At 39.3% G+C, this 19,500-nt stretch overlaps 1 protein-coding gene across 1 annotated transcript; it reads left to right on the top strand.

The window, feature by feature from the left end:
* The first annotated feature begins 1,120 nt into the window (after positions 1 to 1,120).
* cavin1a (caveolae associated protein 1a) lies at positions 1,121 to 19,252 on the top strand. The gene is made up of 2 exons (XM_062984838.1): positions 1,121 to 2,026; positions 18,267 to 19,252. Exons 1-2 carry the CDS (start codon positions 1,472 to 1,474, stop codon positions 18,993 to 18,995), a joined length of 1,284 nt encoding a protein of 427 aa, XP_062840908.1. The 5' UTR covers positions 1,121 to 1,471; the 3' UTR covers positions 18,996 to 19,252.
* The last annotated feature ends 248 nt before the right edge of the window (positions 19,253 to 19,500 follow it).

Genomic DNA, 19,500 nt, shown 5'->3' with positions numbered 1-19,500 from the left:
GGTGATTTGTTGTAGATCCAAAGTAGACACTGATATTTTTGGCTGAATAGGCATGTGGGGCAACATCTACTCACTGTGGGTTCACACATCACATAATAAATACACTGTACTAAACCTAAATGTTTTAAACATTTCATGTGAATGAATGATTAAGTGAATGAAATGAAGCTTTAATTTTCCCCAGGTGTAAACAGAGGTACTTTTTTTTTTTATTCTGTACTCACCACCAAGCACAGACAAACTCTCCCCTCAGCTCTAATGCTCACTGCCATTTCTGGGGCAGCACGGTGGCTAAGTGGGTAGCACTGTCGCCTCACAGCAAGAAGGTCCTCGGTTCGATCCCCAGGTGAGGTGGTCTGAGTCTTTTGTGTGGAGTTTGTATGTTCTCCCCATGTTTGAGTGGGTTTACTCCGGGTGCTCCGGTTTCCTCCCACAGTCCAAAGACATGCAAGTGAGGTGAATTGGAGATACAAAATTGTCCATGACTGTGTTAAATATAATTTTGAGTGAACTGATGAGTTTTGTGTAATGAGTAACTACCGTTCCTGTCATGAATGTAACCAAAGTGAAAAACATGACGTTAAAATCCTAATAAACAAACAAACAAACACTGCTGTTTCTGTAATGAATATAACCATATGGGCCCCAGAATACCAAAAAAGACATAATTCAGTAAGTTGGAGCCCTGGCTAACAGACCATATTAGGAATAAATTGGAACGGTGATTGTGATCATGACCTGACTTCACAAATGTTCTTCTGATTCACTGGGTGCACAATTCCCACAGACACACACTTGTGAAATTTTGTGAAAAGCCTCTCCTCCCAGAAACGTGGAGTCTTTTACAAACAATAGCCGTGTTCCTTATTAATGCCCATTGGTTTGGAGTGGACATTGGATTGCCAACATATTTTGGTCATAGTAGTTAGATTAGTTGGTTTGCTTCTCTCCAAGTGTCTGTACCAGGATCAGGAACAAGAGTCTAGCTCAAAATGGTGTGGGTGTATCTTTGACAGCGTTTTTGAGGGAGGGACGTAGCAGAGGGGGTGTTTGATACAAGGGGTCCACAGCCAGCACTGGATTTTTGAGATCAGGTCTCACACACACACCCTAGAGCTGAGAGAGAGGCTGCACCTGCTGGCTGACCAGCCACGTCCCAGGACAGATTGACCTGGAGAGAGAGAGAGGAGAAAAAGATCACAGGATTTTTGGTTTTGAAGAGTAGAAGGTTCTGTATTTATGTGCAGAAAAAAACACCGGGCACGTGAGGAAAAGTCAAGAGAAGTTTAAAGGAAAGTGCTGGCTGTTTTCTGTTTGCTCTCTGAGTGTCTGCTGTCATTGGGCTTTTTTTAGTGCTTTATTTTTACCCCCAGCACTGCGTTCCTACACCTCAGCTTGTGTGTGTGAAGTTAGGCTTCCATATCTAAGTCCACTTGTTTGTGCCTGGACGTTTTACGCTTGAATACTGGCCATGGCTGAGACAAAGCTCAAAATGGATCGAGTACCTCTTGGTGAGATCTCTGATGATGACGAAGAGGTGGTGTTGGTCACTGCAGCGATCAAACCTTCGGTAACTACTCCAGCCTCTAACCGCAAACACCAGGCCTCTGATGATGATGAAGATAAACCATCCAAAGAAATGGACCTGAAGATCGGATCCGGGATGGACAACAGCGACTCCCAAAAATCTGATGATCAGGTGACGGGAATGATGGTCCTTGCTCTCCTTGACAAAATCATCGGCGTGGTGGACCAGATTCAGCTGACACAAAATGGCCTGGAGTCCCGGCAGGAGAAGATGGAAAAGAGCATGACGAGCATCCAGAGTGAGCTGAACAAACTGACCAAGAATCATGATGACACAACAGGGACGGTCACCAAACTCTTGGAGAAGGTGCGCAAGGTGAACGCCAACGTGAAGAGTGTGCGCAATGACCTGGAGAAGCAAGTGGGTCAGATCAAAAAGCTGGAGAACAACGAGCACGAACTGTTAAAGAGGAAGAACTTCAAAGTGCTCATCTACCAGGTAAGCTTGAACTGGCTTGGGTGGTCTTGCTGTTGACAGCCTTTGGTCATCCACTTTGGAGCTATGCTTTACAGACTTGTTTAGTATTTTGCCAGTGTGGTCAAAAGTTTGTGGACACCCTGCAAATTTTTTAAACAACCCTCATTGCTAACTGCTGTAACAGTAATTATATGCCTCCAACTTGTTGTAACTTTAGGGAGGGTGCTTTTCCCAGTATGACTGCCCCTGTGCACAAATTGAGTTCCAAAAAGTGTAATGTGAAGGAACTTCAGTGGCCTGCAAAAGACCCTGACCTTAACACCTTTGGGATGATCTATTTTTTGTATACTTTATGGCTTGCTGTTGTATTGAATGCTGAATGAGGCTATTGGGACACACTGTAAAAAAAAATAGCGTAAAAAAACGGTATTTTTCTGGCAGCAGGGGCGCCAGAGAATGCCTGTAAAAAAATTGAAAAATACTGTAAAATTTAAAACGGAGATAAACTGTAAAAAAACGGTAATTATATTTACCATAATTAACATCTATCACTAATTTTACAGGAAATTGTCCTATATTTTCATGAAATCTTCTATTTTTAACATATATTAATTGTTAGAACAGTGTCATACACCTCTAAAAAACAGAATAATTCTCTTTATAAATGATAAAGAAAAGTTTAAGTACAGATATATTCTACTGTTATCACAAGAAATTAGCATATAAAACAAAAAAAAACATGTAATTTTACTTAGCAAAAGCCCAATTTTAAATTAACTGTCAGAGGTATTGCAAAAATTATCTGTTAAATTGTCTTTTTTTTATTATTGAAATACATTAATAAACTGTCAAAATAAAAGCATTTTTCCCTAAAACATGTTACCTGTAGTTTTAAATTGTTTTTCTTCATTTAAAAATATAAGCTCAAAAAAATTAGAAGTAGGTTAAGATTTGTCTGCATAACACTTTAAATTACTGTGAAATTTTGCAGCTCTTACATGTTATATAGAACTTTAGAACATATACAGAACTTGCAGTATGAAAATGCAGTATATAAATAACTTTTGTTAAATTCAGCATCAAAATGGATCAAAATCCACCACAGTTCAGCTATTTTTGACCCAAATAATTTTCACACAAATGAACAGTAAGTGTAGAAACGAGGTAATGTTATATATTTAATGTTATGGCTGATCAGTGTAAGAATCAGACGTCTTTAACACAATACAGCATACAATACAATACAATAAGTGCAATCAGAATTCATTTAAATGGAAAATGTTTAACAAAGCACCATACAGTTAAGTGAAATGTCTACAAAACATGAAACACGTATAAATCTGAATTATGTACAAAACACAGTACCAACATTGAAGTTTTCAGAAAGTGCAACCACAGTGGGATTCGATAAACAGTACATCACAAGTGTAATACTCAGTATGGACTACATCTCACTGAACAGCTTGGTATTTAGTAATTGAGCTTCATGACAGTTTGTTAGCATCTAGTTCCAGAAACAAACAGTTTTGGAGTACATCAAAAGTGTATCTGAATGTAGGAGGGTAACTCAAGTTCTAAATCATAAGGTTATAAATATACAGTGTATCACAAAAGTGAGTACACCCCTCACATTTCTGCAGATATTTAATTATATCTTTTCATGGGACAACACTGACAAAATGACACTTTGACACAATGAAAAGTAGTCTGTGTGCAGCTTATATAACAGTGTAAATTTATTCTTCCCTCAAAATAACTCAATATACAGCCATTAATGTCTAAACCACCGGCAACAAAAGTGAGTACACCCCTTAGTGAAAGTTCCTGAAGTGTCAATATTTTGTGTGGCCACCATTATTTCCCAGAACTGCCTTAACTCTCCTGGGCATGGAGTTTACCAGAGCTTCACAGGTTGCCACTGGAATGCTTTTCCACTCCTCCATGACGACATCACGGAGCTGGTGCATATTCGAGACTTTGCGCTCCTCCACCTTCCGCTTGAGGATGCCCCAAAGATGTTCTATTGGGTTTAGGTCTGGAGACATGCTTGGCCAGTCCATCACCTTTACCCTCAGCCTCTTCAATAAAGCAGTGGTCGTCTTAGAGGTGTGTTTGGGGTCATTATCATGCTGGAACACTGCCCTGCGACCCAGTTTCCGGAGGGAGGGGATCATGCTCTGCTTCAGTATTTCACAGTACATATTGGAGTTCATGTGTCCCTCAATGAAATGTAACTCCCCAACACCTGCTGCACTCATGCAGCCCCAGACCATGGCATTCCCACCACCATGCTTGACTGTAGGCATGACACACTTATCTTTGTACTCCTCACCTGATTGCCGCCACACATGCTTGAGACCATCTGAACCAAACAAATTAATCTTGGACTCATCAGACCATAGGACATGGTTCCAGTAATCCATGTCCTTTGTTGACATGTCTTCAACAAACTGTTTGCGGGCTTTCTTGTGTAGAGACTTCAGAAGTTGCTGCCACAAGTTGAGAATACTGGCTGTTGAACTTGACTAGCTTAGCACTAGCTAGCACCACGGCAATGCAACGTTATCACACACAGCGCAGCCGGACTTAATATACAGTCAGCCAACGGCAATCTATTAAAATCTGCCTCAAGACTTCAATATTATTCACAGAATCCCTGGAAAGATGTTAATAAATAAATCAATATAAGCAGGTCCGCCGTTAGCATTAGCACGCGCGAATTAGCGTTAGCATTTTTAAACAAATAAAGCATGTACAGCAATAAAACTTGAATATTATTCAACTAAAGAGCTATATTAAACAATATAATAAGATAAACATCATGATTAGCATGCAATTAGACATATGGAAAAAGATTTTGTAAAGCTTCACATTACCTGAGATGCCATTGAAACACAATGTGCCTTCACGATGTATTGCGTAATCCCCGGTGCGTCATATCCGGTTTCACCTGATAAACTCATTGCATTAAGTAGTTCCAGGGAAATAAAGCAACTAAGTTAAGTTAACTAATAAACACAATGCAGTCATGTTTAAATCTAAAATGTAATTGATTTGTGTCACACCAGCATATATTCTTTATGCAAAACCAACAGGCACTCAAAAGTGTGTAACTGGTAAATTAGAGCATCATTTTATATCTGTGGTGCTCTGGTTGGAATGTGCACCCAACATGTTGCACAGATGAACTGTAATACATTTTTCCTGTGAATGTGGGGATGGGTAAATTATGCTTGATTTAAATATTATAAATGTGAGAATAAATCACAGTTAATAACGTTTTAAATTTGACTATGGTTTTACACAGTTTGTATAAATGCACTTATTTAACAATTCAATCTTTAAATTAATACAAATGCATAAATAAAGTAAAAGTTAAAATCTGTTTAAATTGTATTGTTGCCTGTCTAATAAGGTAGGCAATACCTTTGTTTTTCCAATTTATGTATGTAAAGTAGTGGTTAAGAAATGCAAAATTACTAAATATTTCTTTCTTTGATCACATATTTTTTTTGCAATTGTACATTTTTAAATGCATTATTAACAGTATTTTTATTTATTTGACAGTGATATATCGGTATAACAAAAGTTTTTTTTTTTGAAAATTACAGAAGATTCTGCTATTTTTGTCAATGAAGATTACTTTATTTTTACAGTTAGTTTTGTTAAAAGTGTCATCTAAAAACTGTTAAAAAACAGATTTTTTATGTATTTCATTTATACAGATTTTTTATGGTAAATCACATGACACTTTTCAATATACAGTTTATTCTTGTAATTTTACAAAAAAATTCTGTCTTTTATAAATACAGGGAAAAACTGTAAAAATGTACTGGGAAAACCTGTAAAAAAATGTTTATTTTTTACAGTGCACAGTAGCAACCCATGACTCTTAAACCTTGGCCCTCTGACCCTCATCGGGAAAAAAAACCCAACCTCCTAAAGTACTGCAAGAGTTAAGAAACAGAAATAAAGATGATAGTTCAACCTTAGAAATGATGCAAGCAAACAGGACAGAGATGGTTATTACCTTCTTAGCCAAAATGCAAATCCTGGTTCAAATCAAGGTTCAAATACATGACAGTCACGCCCTCCCACCACACAAAACCATCAAAATTTCATTATAAACCTTCACATCATGACAATGTGCACATAGCCAAGCAAAAATTCTGCATGGCCCTTTTCCAAATAAACCCTTATGTTAAAAACAAAGCCCAAGATATGACTGGTCAATTTCACTGTCATTTGAAATTGATCTCTCACTGAATTACTATTTCTCAGCTGTACCACCAAACACCAACAGTTAGATAGAAAGGTGAAGAGGCTTCTTTAATTTAACCCTTCACATTGAAACACAGATTAAATAGGCAGGTATGAAGGATTTATTAGCTTAGATTTCAATTTTAAAATGTTGATTAGAACTGCTCACTTTTTAAAATGTCATTTGTACATTATTTTAGAGGCCCTCTGACCGTTCCTCTCTGTTGGGATGTAACATGCGCGTGACCATGTATGTGATATTTCTGACCCCATTTTTTTAAAGCAGTCAGGGATTCCTCAGCAGGGTTTGGCCTTGCATTCCACATTCAGCATCAGAAAGTCTCAGCACTCTGCCAAAATATATATCCAAAGTTTTATAAGTGTCACACAACAACCTCTAAACTGTATACATATGTTGACTAGGTTTAAAGCAACATGAACCAAATAGTGGGTGTCTGACCTGCTGGTGCATTAGTCACGAACACTCATGCATTAAAACTGTACAGTTTTTGTACCTCTTCCCCTCTCTCAACTTTAATTGAGTATCTTGCAGGGATCAAATTTAAAATTTGTATTTCATGCTAAATATTCTCTTGGTTAACTGTCATTTCCTCTTTGCTTCCTTGTCACTGCATGTGTCATAAGGGTGTTATTACCCTTATTATTATATGCATTTATATGGAGTTGTGTATTGTATACCCTCCCATATTTACAAAATTATTAAGTATGTCCAAAAATATTTGTAAGGTTAGTCTATGCTGGACAAAAAGGCCTGGCTCTCAATCAGTGTTCCAGTTCATGCAAAAACTGAGGTTGAGATCAAAGCTCAGTGCACATTAAAAATCCTTCACATTAAACCTATCACACCATATGTTTATAGATCTCGCTTTGTGCACAGTAATGCTGGAATAAAAAACACCTTCGCTAATCTGTGCCCATAAATTGGAAGCATGTAATTGATTTTCATTCAGTAATTAGAAGGGATTTACACACACTTTTTGACATGTGATGTACTTTAGCAAATTATCAGGTCATAAGTTGTGGGTCAGGTTCAATTGATTTGTACAGTATAGCGCTTTTTACAGCTGACATTGTCTCATAGCCCCATAATGAGCAAGCCGAGGACATTTGTGGTAGAAAAGAACGCTTGAAGTATTATGAGAAAGAAACCTTAAGAGAAACCAGACCCGATAGGGACCCATTCTGAAATATGGTCCATATATATGGCTTAAGTCCATATATGTTATTTGGACACAACATATTGCATGGTGCTAGTTTGTTTGCTTTTGCAGGGTGATCATCTCTACATCTCTAGTTAAACAAAGTAGTTGTGGCCCTTCCATATTCAAATAGTAATACATTCTCTTTCTCACGCAACTGCTATCATTCACTATGTTGTTCTCCCTCCTCGGTGTAGCCGCCTGTGCTAAAGTGGGAACGTAATTGCTCAGTTTGGCACATAGTTGGCTCAGGTTAGCCGGTGTAGGATGATAACACTTCTATTTTTTTCTGCCATCTAGCGTCTTGAAAAGTCATAATCCTGCAGCCATGTGGATTTAGATTTGCTGAATATAGCACATTAGTGTAACCATAACCACAGCCATCAAGTGTATTCTTACTTCTTACTTTGCTCCCTGGGTTTCAGGGTTTCTGGGTGGTGCCGGAGCCACCTTGACCAGTAATTAATAGATGATTAAAGTTTGGGGGAAAGAAGCTGTAGTAGTTTCTGTGTGTGTGTGTGTTTGTGCATGTGTTGAGACCCATCTCACCGGTGCTTTACATTAATGACTTTGTGTCCTTTGTATTGTTAAATACGTGGTCTTATTACATTTTTATTGTATTGTCTATATATTTGTTAAGTATCATGTCAAGGAGCATGGATGTTTATTTGGCCTTTTCTTTATTTAACATTTTGCTGTGTTTGTTCGCTTTTTATTAGTGCCGAATGAGTAAATGCAACTTATCCACATAATGTAGCAGTCCAATTAATAGATTATTTTTGTGAACTTGAGAGTGTGATGCCTCCCAGTGGACTGGCACCCTGTCCTGGATGTATTTTAGCCTTACACCCGCTTTTACTAGCCGTTACTGAAGTTCATTTCATGAATGAATGAGGTCATGCTTCGTTTTAAACCATCTCAGCATGTCTGTGTGACTATTTCAAATCACTATGTGATCTGAGGCGGGGGGGGGGGGGTTATTTGGTTGGTTGGGTTTGCCTGTTTCATTAATTAAACACTATAACATCTATTATGTTGGCAAAAAGGACAAAATTTGCAGTGTCTTTTAAAACATTTGTGGATGCTTTAGCCAGTTTTGTGAGGATACTAAGTTGCTTGGCATTTGTAACTCGGGTCTTTGATTTAAAAAAAAAAAGGATGTAAAAGAAGCCGTTGTTCTTTCTGGACAGTGTGGAAGAGCTGTAGATTTACATATGATTTCAAGTTACTTTGAAAGAAGAAGAATAGGGGTAAAAATGCTACATGCCCAAAAGCATGAGGACACCTGACCATGAGCTTGTTATACACTATTCCAAAACCAAAACCATGCCCATTGACCAGGAGTCAACAAATTGAGGCAAGTGCATGAAATCTTTTGCTAAAACGGCCTCCTGTCTCTTGTTAACTATTTAAGCCCTATACTGTCAGTGCAGAACTCGATGAATCAAATTGTTTAGCAAGTCAGATGTGGAGTAGTACTAAATATCAATGAGTAAATTGGATTAAATTTGAATTGGAGTCAAATAAACTGGTCGAAGGTGTAGGATGACACCCAGACTGGTAGACACCCAGCAACACCCCTCCTTTTGCTGTTCTTCCTTTATGGATGGACTAAGTATAGTTCAGAATGTGATGGTAATGCCTGCAATGCAGCCTAATGCTTCTAGTGTCCGGGCAAGCAAATAAATATAAGTAAATCCTAATTTGGTTGAGCAGCTTTTACCACACCAAACTTTCTGTCAAATAATACCTTTATGAAGCTCACTTTATCATTTATATTATTGGTTTTATACATTTGTATGATATTTGTGAGGCAAAACACCCAAATTTAATAATTAGAGCTACAACTTAGAGACATGTTAGGGGCCGTCTTTAAATACACACACAGGCTATTTACTCTTTCTGTAGCCTTTAAACTCTTCTTTTATGACCAGGTTGCATGTAAAACAGGACAGCCTATTTTAAAGGGCTAACAACTGACAAAAAAATCTTACTCTTTGAAGCCTTACTCTTTTTCTTGAAGGTGGACATGTGCTGGGGGCCGTCTTTAAACATGCAACCTGGTCACAAAAGAAGACAGTTTAAAGGCTACAGAAAAAGTAAATAACCAGTGTGTGTATTTAAAGACGGTCCCTAACATGTCCTTAAGTTGTAGTGCTAATTATTGAGTTTGGTTGTTTTTGCCTCACCAATGTATAAAATCAATCATATAAATGATAAATCAAGCTCCATAAACACGTTTGGTGTGGTGGAACTCCAGTGGTGAGCACATAGTCCTCCCCTAATAACATTAAACCCATTTGGGATGAATTGGAATGTCCAGTGCAAGCCAGATCTTTTTGTTTAACGTTAATGTCTGACCTGAAAATTCACACAGAATCATGGGAGGAAGAGCGATGGCTTTTACAGGGGTCAGCTTCGTATTAATGGGATAGAACGTCCAACAAATGCATGATTAGGTGTCCACATACTTTTGGCCATACAGTGTACATTTTAGGGTTTTTTGTTCTTGTTAAAAGTGTTTCATTTTAAGAATCAATGAATTTAATTTCATTCTATTTGTCAATTTTCTCTCTGATACAGACCCATGTTAAGGGTTGGAGTGTGAGCACTATAAGACAGCTGAAGTTTAAAACACATTAAGCAGTAAGAGGTTTTGTACAGGACAGCTTGTTTTATAACGTTGTTGTTGTTTACTTATTGCTCCATTTAGCACCGTAACGCCTCTGTAAAGGGGTGTGCAGTGGTGGAAAGTGGACTGGGGAAGAATTGCGTAACTTCATTATTACACAAGCTGCTGAGTAACAGGAGAAGCTTGTGTATGGGTTTGTTTAGGTAACTGTTTATTTGTTTATATATGAAAGACACTGATTAGGCAGCGCTCTGATTAGACTAATTACACTGATTAAGGCCATTGTAGACCAATGAATCCACAGCCATCAATCATGCAAAGCATTAGCCTTGTTTTTAAAATTGATCCCTCATCCCCCCAGCTCTGTTACTCTCTCTTGATACATGTATGTACTTATGTATTTAAATGTGTTTTCTGATTACTGGCACAATACCAGTTCCAGTGATGTGTTTTCTGATCACTGGTACAGTATCAGTTCCAGTGATGTGTGTTCTGATTACTAGTACAGTACCAGTTCCTGACCAATTACACCCCTGCTGGGGATGGGGCCCATGTGAGACATTTAGGGGAGAGGGAGAGACTATTTCAAAGTGTATTTGTGGGATCGTATCAGTTATAGTGTGATTCACTAGTGTGATTAGTGGTGAGATAAAGGATACAAGTATGATTTTAAATGACATTACCGGATCTCTGCTTGCTTGTTGTGTTCTGAGTGAGAATTTGGTACTAATTTTAACGCTGACCTTAATTTTATTGTACCTTTGGGGATCCTTCTGAAAAGTCACATACATTAGTGGTTTAAGGTTTCAGATTACGACCTGCACTACATTTCTGAATAACTTAAACAACTGGAATGAAAAAGCATTTAGCCCAATGTGGGTGCATCATAACTTTATCATCTTGGGACCTGGGTTTGAGTATGTGGACATCTGACCTGTTGGACAGCCTATTCCAAGAGCCTTCACTTTTCTGGGAGGGTTTTTAAAATTTTGCAGTATGTCTGGGAAAGCATTTGTGAGGTCACAAACAGTGGCCTGGCTCACAATCAGTGTCCCAATTAATGCTTAAAGTTTTTAATGAGTTAAGATCAGGGGGCCTCTACACCAAACTGGTCAAACAATGTCTTTATTTAGATTTTTAGAAGGCGCTTTTATCTAAAGTAACTTACAGTACTGTAACAGTGGCAACGCAGTGATAGCTCAGTGGTTAAGGTACTGGACTTGTAATCTAGGGCTTCAAGCCCCACCACCACCAAGCTGCCACTGTTGGGCAAGGCCCTTAATCCTCAACTGCTCAAAAAAAATGGTGTTACTTACCTAACTGTAAGTCGCTTTGGATAAAAGTGTCTGCTAAATGCTGAAAATGTAAATGTAATGTAAATGTAAATGTAACAGCATATTGTCTAAACGATTGAGGGTTAAGGGCCTTGCTCAAGGGCCCAACAGTGACAACCTGGTAGTGGTGGGGCTTAAACCAGCTACTACTAGTCCAGTAGTCCTTAACTGCTAGGCTACAACTGCCTTCCGTATGGACCTTACTTTGTGCACAGGCGAACATGCTGGAACAAGAAACAGCTTTGCCCAAACTGTTCCCACAAATTCGGAAGCATCATTTATGTTATACAGTATAATAAATTTTATACACAATGTGCACTGGTCACATACTTTCATTTGTCTAAAGTAAGCATGTGCAATTGGTCACTGATGGTGTGAACTGTGGCTCATATTAATGTGGTTTGCTGGCTGGACATTTCTTATAGGAAGCACATGCTAATCTGTACCTCCCAGACTGGTGTCTTCTAGCTGATCAGGTTCCCTGACAGAGTAGGGTGAATTTAAAACTTGTGTAGGGTGTTGTGATATTGTTCAGTACTATTTTCTGCGTCGGTTCAGGGTGTCCGATTTCACTGCATTACATGGTAGTAAGTGCTATTTCCAATGATCAGCCTACAGAATGTGTCTGTGTGGCACACTGCATGAGGGTGGCAGAGACTTGCGTGTAAAGAGCTGACAGTGTGTCGCAGGTGCTCTTGCACTGTTCTCTTTCTGGTCCTTGAATAGATGATTTGTTTCAGATTGCTTGCAGCTGGGGCGTGATCTGTAACGGATGCTTTAAAATTTAAGCAGGATCTACTGTGGTTAAACTCAGTCCTGAGTACACAGAGCCAGACAGTGAGAGACATGTGTCAGCTAAATTTAACCTCAGAAATATGAAATAATTAAACACGCAAAGGATTAAAGACTTCTGATTTACTTATTGAACATGATACAGTGTAGATTGTGTGTGCTGTTTTCTACACCTGTGTATTTTTTTGTGTTCACATTTGTATGAAGCCACAAACAGTAAGTCTGTTGCTGATTTAAAGAAGCTAAAGAACTTGATGGATGATGGATAATTTCAGACAGTATATTTATATGGTCAACCATTAAACCAGTACAAATGACACCAGCCTTGGGCCTTACGAGTGCAGGGAGCCTCACATTAATATTTTTTGGGTGTGTAACTGTCCCCAAACAGTTGCCACAAAGTTAAAAACAATTTATTTATCTTATATGATCAATTTTATACAGCTTTCGGTGACATCTTGAACTTAAAGTTTGAATCTCAGCTCTGTTACCGGCAGGCCGGGTGCCTATACATTCTGAAGGTGGGAATGCCAGTGGGATTCCTCATCATTGCTGTAATTCTGACCTAGCTGGCTGTTTAAAGGCACCTGCACAGATACAAGGGATAATAGAGATCAGTGTGTGACTCTCCATGTGCAATACGGATCTCTGTGTGAACCTGCTGCATTAAAAGTTGAAAAGACACAGTCGGGCTACTTCACACAGCTCCTTTCAATCAGGAGTGAAGCATCAGCAGAGGAAGCAAAATGCGATCAAGTAATTGGATATGACTAAATTGGGACAAAGATACAGGAAAATTGCATTAAAATGCAATGGGTGTGCCTAGGTGTGTTTCTGCAATGTAGTCCACGGTTTGGCTTTAACAGCAATAGCCTCCGTGTTGCTAATGAGGTCATACAGTACGATCAGATCATCTGACAGATTATTGGAACAGTCACAGTGATGCTTGGCCCACTGTATGATTGGATGCTCTGTGGTGTTGGTGTTGGCCGTAGTGACAAGAACAGCCGGGATATCTGCTGCTTGGGTGTCAAGTCGGATTTGTCCAATTTATTCTGGGGGTTTATTTCAGACGAGCCGAGTAGAGAATCGTCTGCTTGATTGTAAGTGGTAGAGAGAGGAGAGAAAATACACAGTATCTTTAACTCACACTTAAACACTTCAAAATTTCAAAATATTGGAACAGAAGTGAAATATAAGGGTTCCTCAAAAAGTTTCCGCACTTTTTTAAACTCTATTTATTGAGAATTTCAAAAACAAGTGACATCACATTTCTATATCGTCACCTTCCGATAAATTTTTCCAGCGTCGTACCAACTTTATAATGCCATCAGCAAAAATTTTTTTTGGTTGAGCACGTAGCCACTGATGCAGCACTGCTTTCACATCATCATCACATGAAAATGTTCTTCCCCTTAAAGCTTCTTTGAGTGTCCAGAAAGGTGGAAATCAGATGGAGCTAAATCCGGCCTATAAGCTCTCTCTTAGTCTCTCAGACTCCTCCCACCCTCACCGTTTCGGACCAAAATATAAAAGTGCGGAAACTTTATGTCATATATAACTGATTTTATACACCTGTTAGCAGTGGGTGTGGTTAAAACACCTCACCTTAATAACTGGAAGGTGCATCCTAACACATTTCACCATTTAGGTCATCTTTAATGAATTGCGCAATGCTAAACAACAGACTATCAGCGTTTCTTACATTAGCTAGTATAAATAAGATAAATTGCTTTATTGGCTAATCAGCTGCATACAGGGTAAGAGGATATCGTTATTTTTGGCTGCTCTGCTTCTTTACGGTTGCATGCTGCGTGACTGAAATGATGGCATTGATATAGTGCGGTGGAAGGTTGACCATGATTAAAGTAGCTTCTGCTCTGGAAAAGTTTCCTGTGGTACAGAAGTGCTGGATGCCTCTTAGCAGCTGCCGGCTCACTAATGCTCAGTATGCCTTTCATCCCTGGCCCAGGAGAGAGAGAGACCACTGGACCCCCAGCTTTACCCCCACTCCCACACACACACACACACCCGTGCAGAAGTTAAATTACTTTAATTTGTCCGTAGCGGTACTACATGCAGTTATGCTGAGATGATTCAGTACATGTGTACTGTTTAGGTGACGGTTGTCATGGCACCTCATGGGCACCTGTTGATGGGTGTCACTGCCCAGCTAGAGTGTCTCTAATGCAAAATATGCAGTGAGCTCTATTTCCTTTAATAGCTGCGCGGCCAATTGGTGGTTTTAATATGCCATCAAATTATTATGAACTGCATGAGGAAGATCACGTCATTGTGTCCCTGGCGCCTTGAGCAATTAGACTGTTAATAAGCAAGACTGTTCTTATCCGTACAACACCCATGAAGCTTCAGAGCTCCTGAGAAAATCAGACTTCAAGAGTTTTTTCCTAGTCGGGGAGAATGCTTGTAGTTTTGGTCTCACGCTACCAGAGGTTCTGGGATGGGCTGATGGTTGAATAAATGAGGCACCAAGCACTCCCTAAAATTTCCTGTTGATCCACATGAACAAGTTTTTCAAAGCATTAATAATAATAATAATAATCTTAGAATGATATAAACATCAATGTGCCCATGATGAATAAAACAAGCACTTTATTAGGTACATGCATCTGTCATTTTCTAAGCCACACCTACCATACTACAATACATATGAGCATTGTGGGTATACAATTACTGACACTTATGTACAATTATGTACACTATGTACACTTTGTCACCCCTATAAAGCTTTGACAGCCCAGAGATTTATTCACTAGGCTACCACAGCTCCAATATAGCCAGCTAGAAAGCAAGATTAATTGTTTGATGATTATAAAAAAAAATTTGAGTAGTGCATTACAGGGTTTGTGTAATATTAAACTATGGCCAGTATTCTATTAGCCAATCTAGAGCATTTAACTTATAACAACTGAGGTTGCCAGATATCTGACAGCTTTGGCACTTAGTTGCACTGTTTACAGAGGTCAGACTGTGACTTTAAAGCGCTATGATCCAAAACATCACACCTAGCTGTAATGTATTTGCACTAGAAATATTCTGCACTAATTGACTATAACTTTTCGGAAGCTTCATCACAGCAGAAGTGTCAAAATGCAGTTGGACAGGAGGTTACTGGTGCACTGTGGGTTCTTTTATTCAGCATCTTTAAGGACAGGACAGAAGCAGCTAGGATAAAAATCATAGTTTTGTTGGTATCATTGCAGCTGAGCAGTTATTGCCAGTTTAGGCTGTTTATTTTAGTGTGTGTGTGTGTGTGTGTGTGTGTCTGTCTGTCTGTCTGTCTGTCTGTCTGTCTGTCTGTTGGCAGCCCCCCTTCATAAAACATCTTCCTGCGTGCCTGGTCAGATTATCCTGACCTTGCAGACAAAGCAGGAACGATTTGATTGCCATTTCACACAATGCACTAGGTCCTTAAGGTCAAATGCAAAAATATGTTTACTGATAAGCCAAGGCTTCATTTGTTTTTTTCTCACCCTGACATCGACCACTTGGTAGCTCAACAGCCAAGACCGTTGAATAGAAACAGCACTGATTGTGATGTTAGATTTGTTATTGCATTTAAAATGATCAGTTTCTGTTTTTTGTTCGGTTTCTCTTGTGGGCTACAGAAGATTTAGTGATAGATTAGTAGAATAAAACACTCTAGCACACCAATGCTGACATCTCAAAATCACAAGTTCGAATCTCAGCTGTGCCACTGGCAGGTGGGGCACTTATACAGACAAAGATTGGCTCTTCCACTAGTGGGAATGCAAGAGGAAACACCTCATTACTGCTGCAGTTGATTGGTTGATTGATGGCTCCTGCACAGAGATGGGAATGATGGGAATTGATGTGTGGCTCTCTTTGAGCGACACAGAACCCCATTTGCCACCCCCCAATTTCCCGGTTGAGAACCAATGGGCTACTGCACGCGTGTCAGAGGGGACACTTGATCAGGAGTGGAGGCCTGCAGCTGCTGGAGTAATGAGATATGACTAGATTTGAAAAATACAATTAAAAAGTTTTAGTCATAGGTTGGGTGGTCCTTAAGTTGCAAATGTTTAATATATGAAAGCTGTGTTGCCACCCTTCACGCGTGTAAGTTACTGTTGAACAAGGCTGACAAGCTTTTTCTGTTTGTCAGTGGTGTTCCCTTGGCATGTATTCAAGGCTGGCATTTTTTGTAGCGGGTATAGCAGTGCCAGCTGTTACTGTGCTGATAGCTTTGGTATATATTAGTTATCGTTCAGCAGAAGACAGGGATAAAGGTCTGCCCGCACTGGAGGTTTGGATTGATGGCCAGGGTCCAGAGTATGAGGGAACTGGACAGATGGAATACAGGGAGTGGGAAAGGCGAACCCAAAATAAACCCACATACACACCTAGGTCTCAAAAGTCCACATTAGGTAACAGGGGTGGTTTTATTGGACCATATGGACTCGTTCATAGTTCCGTTTCAGAGAAACTTCCAGCTCTTGACCACCAGGTGGAGCTGTTCACATTCAGCTGTGTAAACTAAACTAAACTCTTAGCAAAAAAACGTCTTTAATAAAAAATAACCTGTATTTCTCATTCTAGGATTCTTTTGAAAAGCTTTATAAAAATGATTTCACTGCAGTGGCAGATTTATTCAGAAAAAAAGGAAAATTATCTAGCAGTGCATTAAGAACATTTTCAGCATTTAGCAAACACCTTTATCCAAGGCGACTTACAGCACTGTGACAGTATACAGTCCGAGCAATTGAGTGTTAGGGCCTTGCTCAAGGGCAGCAACCTGGCAGTGGTGGGGCTTAAACCAGCGGCCTTCTGATTACTAGTCCAGCACCTTAACCACTAGGCTACAACTGCCTACACACAAACACTATATACACACACACATTTATTTTTATGAATTTTCATAAGTGACAGTAATATCAGCATTAAGTAATCCATGCATACTTCATCTTTAAACATGGTTTCCATTATTAAATTTGAGGAAGTTTGTTGATGGTTTCTTGCTTCATGTACTCAGTGTTTGTGCCTGTACTTGGAAACGTAACCTGCGTGTAGTGTGTAGGTTTTCTTTCAGTTTGAATCAGATAGCTCTAGTTTCAGGGTAAATTTACATTGTGGTTGGGGTGAAAGCTGGGAAGAAGAAGTGGTGAGAGCATTCTTTACGTTTACTAACATGGCAGACACTTTTATCCAAATCAACTTTTCAGTTCAATCCAAAATACTGCAGAAGCTGTTTAGAAAGTGGGGTGTCTACCTGCAAAAACAGACCAGTAACTGGCACTTTATGGTAAAAAAAATATCAACTAAGTGACAAATCCAACATCACATCACATCAGATAACTGTGGGCATTATTTTGGAGTTAGACATGTGGGGGCAACTGGTGCTTATACACCTTCATACCATGACAAAAAGTCTTTTAAACTTTGTGATAAAGGCAGTCAGGATATTTATAATGTTATGGATTGTAGACGTTAAGGTTGTGCAAAGTGTTGAACCTACAACCCATCATTGCTTGTAAACAACTGTGGTTTGCTGGAGCCCCAGAGCTTTTGAAATGGCTTTGTTAACCCGATCCAGACTGGTAGTTTTCAATGATGTGCTGCTTTTTGAGACCTTTTAGCCTGCTTTACATTGTCAGACAGGTTCTATTTATTTCTGTTAATGTTTATATTCAGGTCTGGCAGTAATCGGGGTGTGGCTAATGGAACTGAACTCAATTGTCAGATGAAGTTGATTTAGCAGCTAAGGGGGCAATTACAATTAACATAGCCTTTGTCCTTCACTGAATAAAAACAATCTTTTTTTTTTCTTTCTGTGTCTAATGTTTTGTTGGACTAAGTGTCCCACTTCTGGCTGAGGCATTGGTTTGATTTGTTTTATTAATTTCTTAAGTTTATTATTATTTATTAAAGGTGTACCTAATAAACTAGGTGACTAGTGCTGTTTAAGGTCAAAGTGCTCTTAACTGGATTTCTGATCCCTGTCTTTTTGTCTCTCTCTGTCTTTTTGTCTCTCTTGTCCTTAGGACAAAGAAAAGCCAGTGAAGACCCCTCAGCCGCTTGAAGCAGCAGCAGGAGAGCAGGTAGTACCTACTCAGGCAGCAGAGGGAGTAGAGGGAGTAGAGGGAGAAGAGCGAGGCACAGATGAGGTTGTTGAGATCGAAGAGATTGTGGAAGAATCCCGAGTGGCTCGCATAAAACGCAGCGGCATGCAGCGTGTGGACGGGATTAAGAAAGTCTTCAGCAAGGAGCAAATGGAGAAGACCAAGCAACGAACCAAAGAGAACCTAGAGAAAACCCGTCAAAGAACCAAGGAGAACCTGGAGAAGACTCGCCTGAGGACCCGTGAGAACTTACAGAAGACCAGGGTGAACCTTAGAAATAAAATGGGCAAGCTGGGAACCAAGATGAAGCCCAAAAAGGAATCCAAAGAAAAGAGTCGCTCATCCCGTGAAAAGATAAAGAAATCACTAAGGTACGAGGAGAAGGTCTACGGCCGCATGAAGATCACAACTTACAGAGTACCACCGTTCACCTTCTATGTGAAGAAAGTCCGTGAGGGAGACGACGAGCCGGAGGCTGAAGCCGAGCATGAAAACGAAGGTCAAGACGAAGATCAGCAGGTGGAGAACAAGGACGTAGTGGTGCTGGAGCCTGAGCTGGTTAATCTGAGCAACCCAGAGTCTGAAGCAGGGGAACAATCACGGCACATCATCCGAGATTCTGTGCAGCTGGGAGAAAGAGCAAGTCAGTGAAGCCAGCATACGAGCCCCTGGTCTGGGAAAAAAGAGGCACCATGAGATGGTTTGAAGGATAAAGATAAAGGCCAATCGAATGTAAATGCAGAAGAGATCATGAAGTGTAGAATTGGAGTATGATGATAAGCTGTGTTAATAACGCTAAAGTATGTTGGATTGAGGAACAAACAGCTCGTTCACTAACGCTGATTTAAAGCAGTTGTTTCTGTCTTGTAATACACAGTCCTACAGCTTTTCTCAGGTTTTTTTTGTTGTTGTTCACCTGATTATAGTTTTTGGAATTAAATAATCTCATTAAAATCATGAAGGATATAGTTATTTATAGTTATTTTCATTATTTAGTTAAATTAAATTAATTCTTTTTGTTTTTCTTAATTAGGTAAATGTTAGTAAATCACCTGTCACATTTAATTCACAAGAAGTTTTAAGATGTCTAACAAAGAAAGCTCTGTGCAATACAAATAAAAACCCAACACTAACCAGCGTATTAAATGCCAAATAG

Source organism: Trichomycterus rosablanca, chromosome 22, assembly GCF_030014385.1.
Source record: "Trichomycterus rosablanca isolate fTriRos1 chromosome 22, fTriRos1.hap1, whole genome shotgun sequence".
NCBI lineage: Eukaryota > Metazoa > Chordata > Actinopteri > Siluriformes > Trichomycteridae > Trichomycterus > Trichomycterus rosablanca.
The sequence above is the reverse complement of the archived record's forward strand: the minus strand, read 5'-3'. Positions and strand labels throughout refer to the sequence as shown.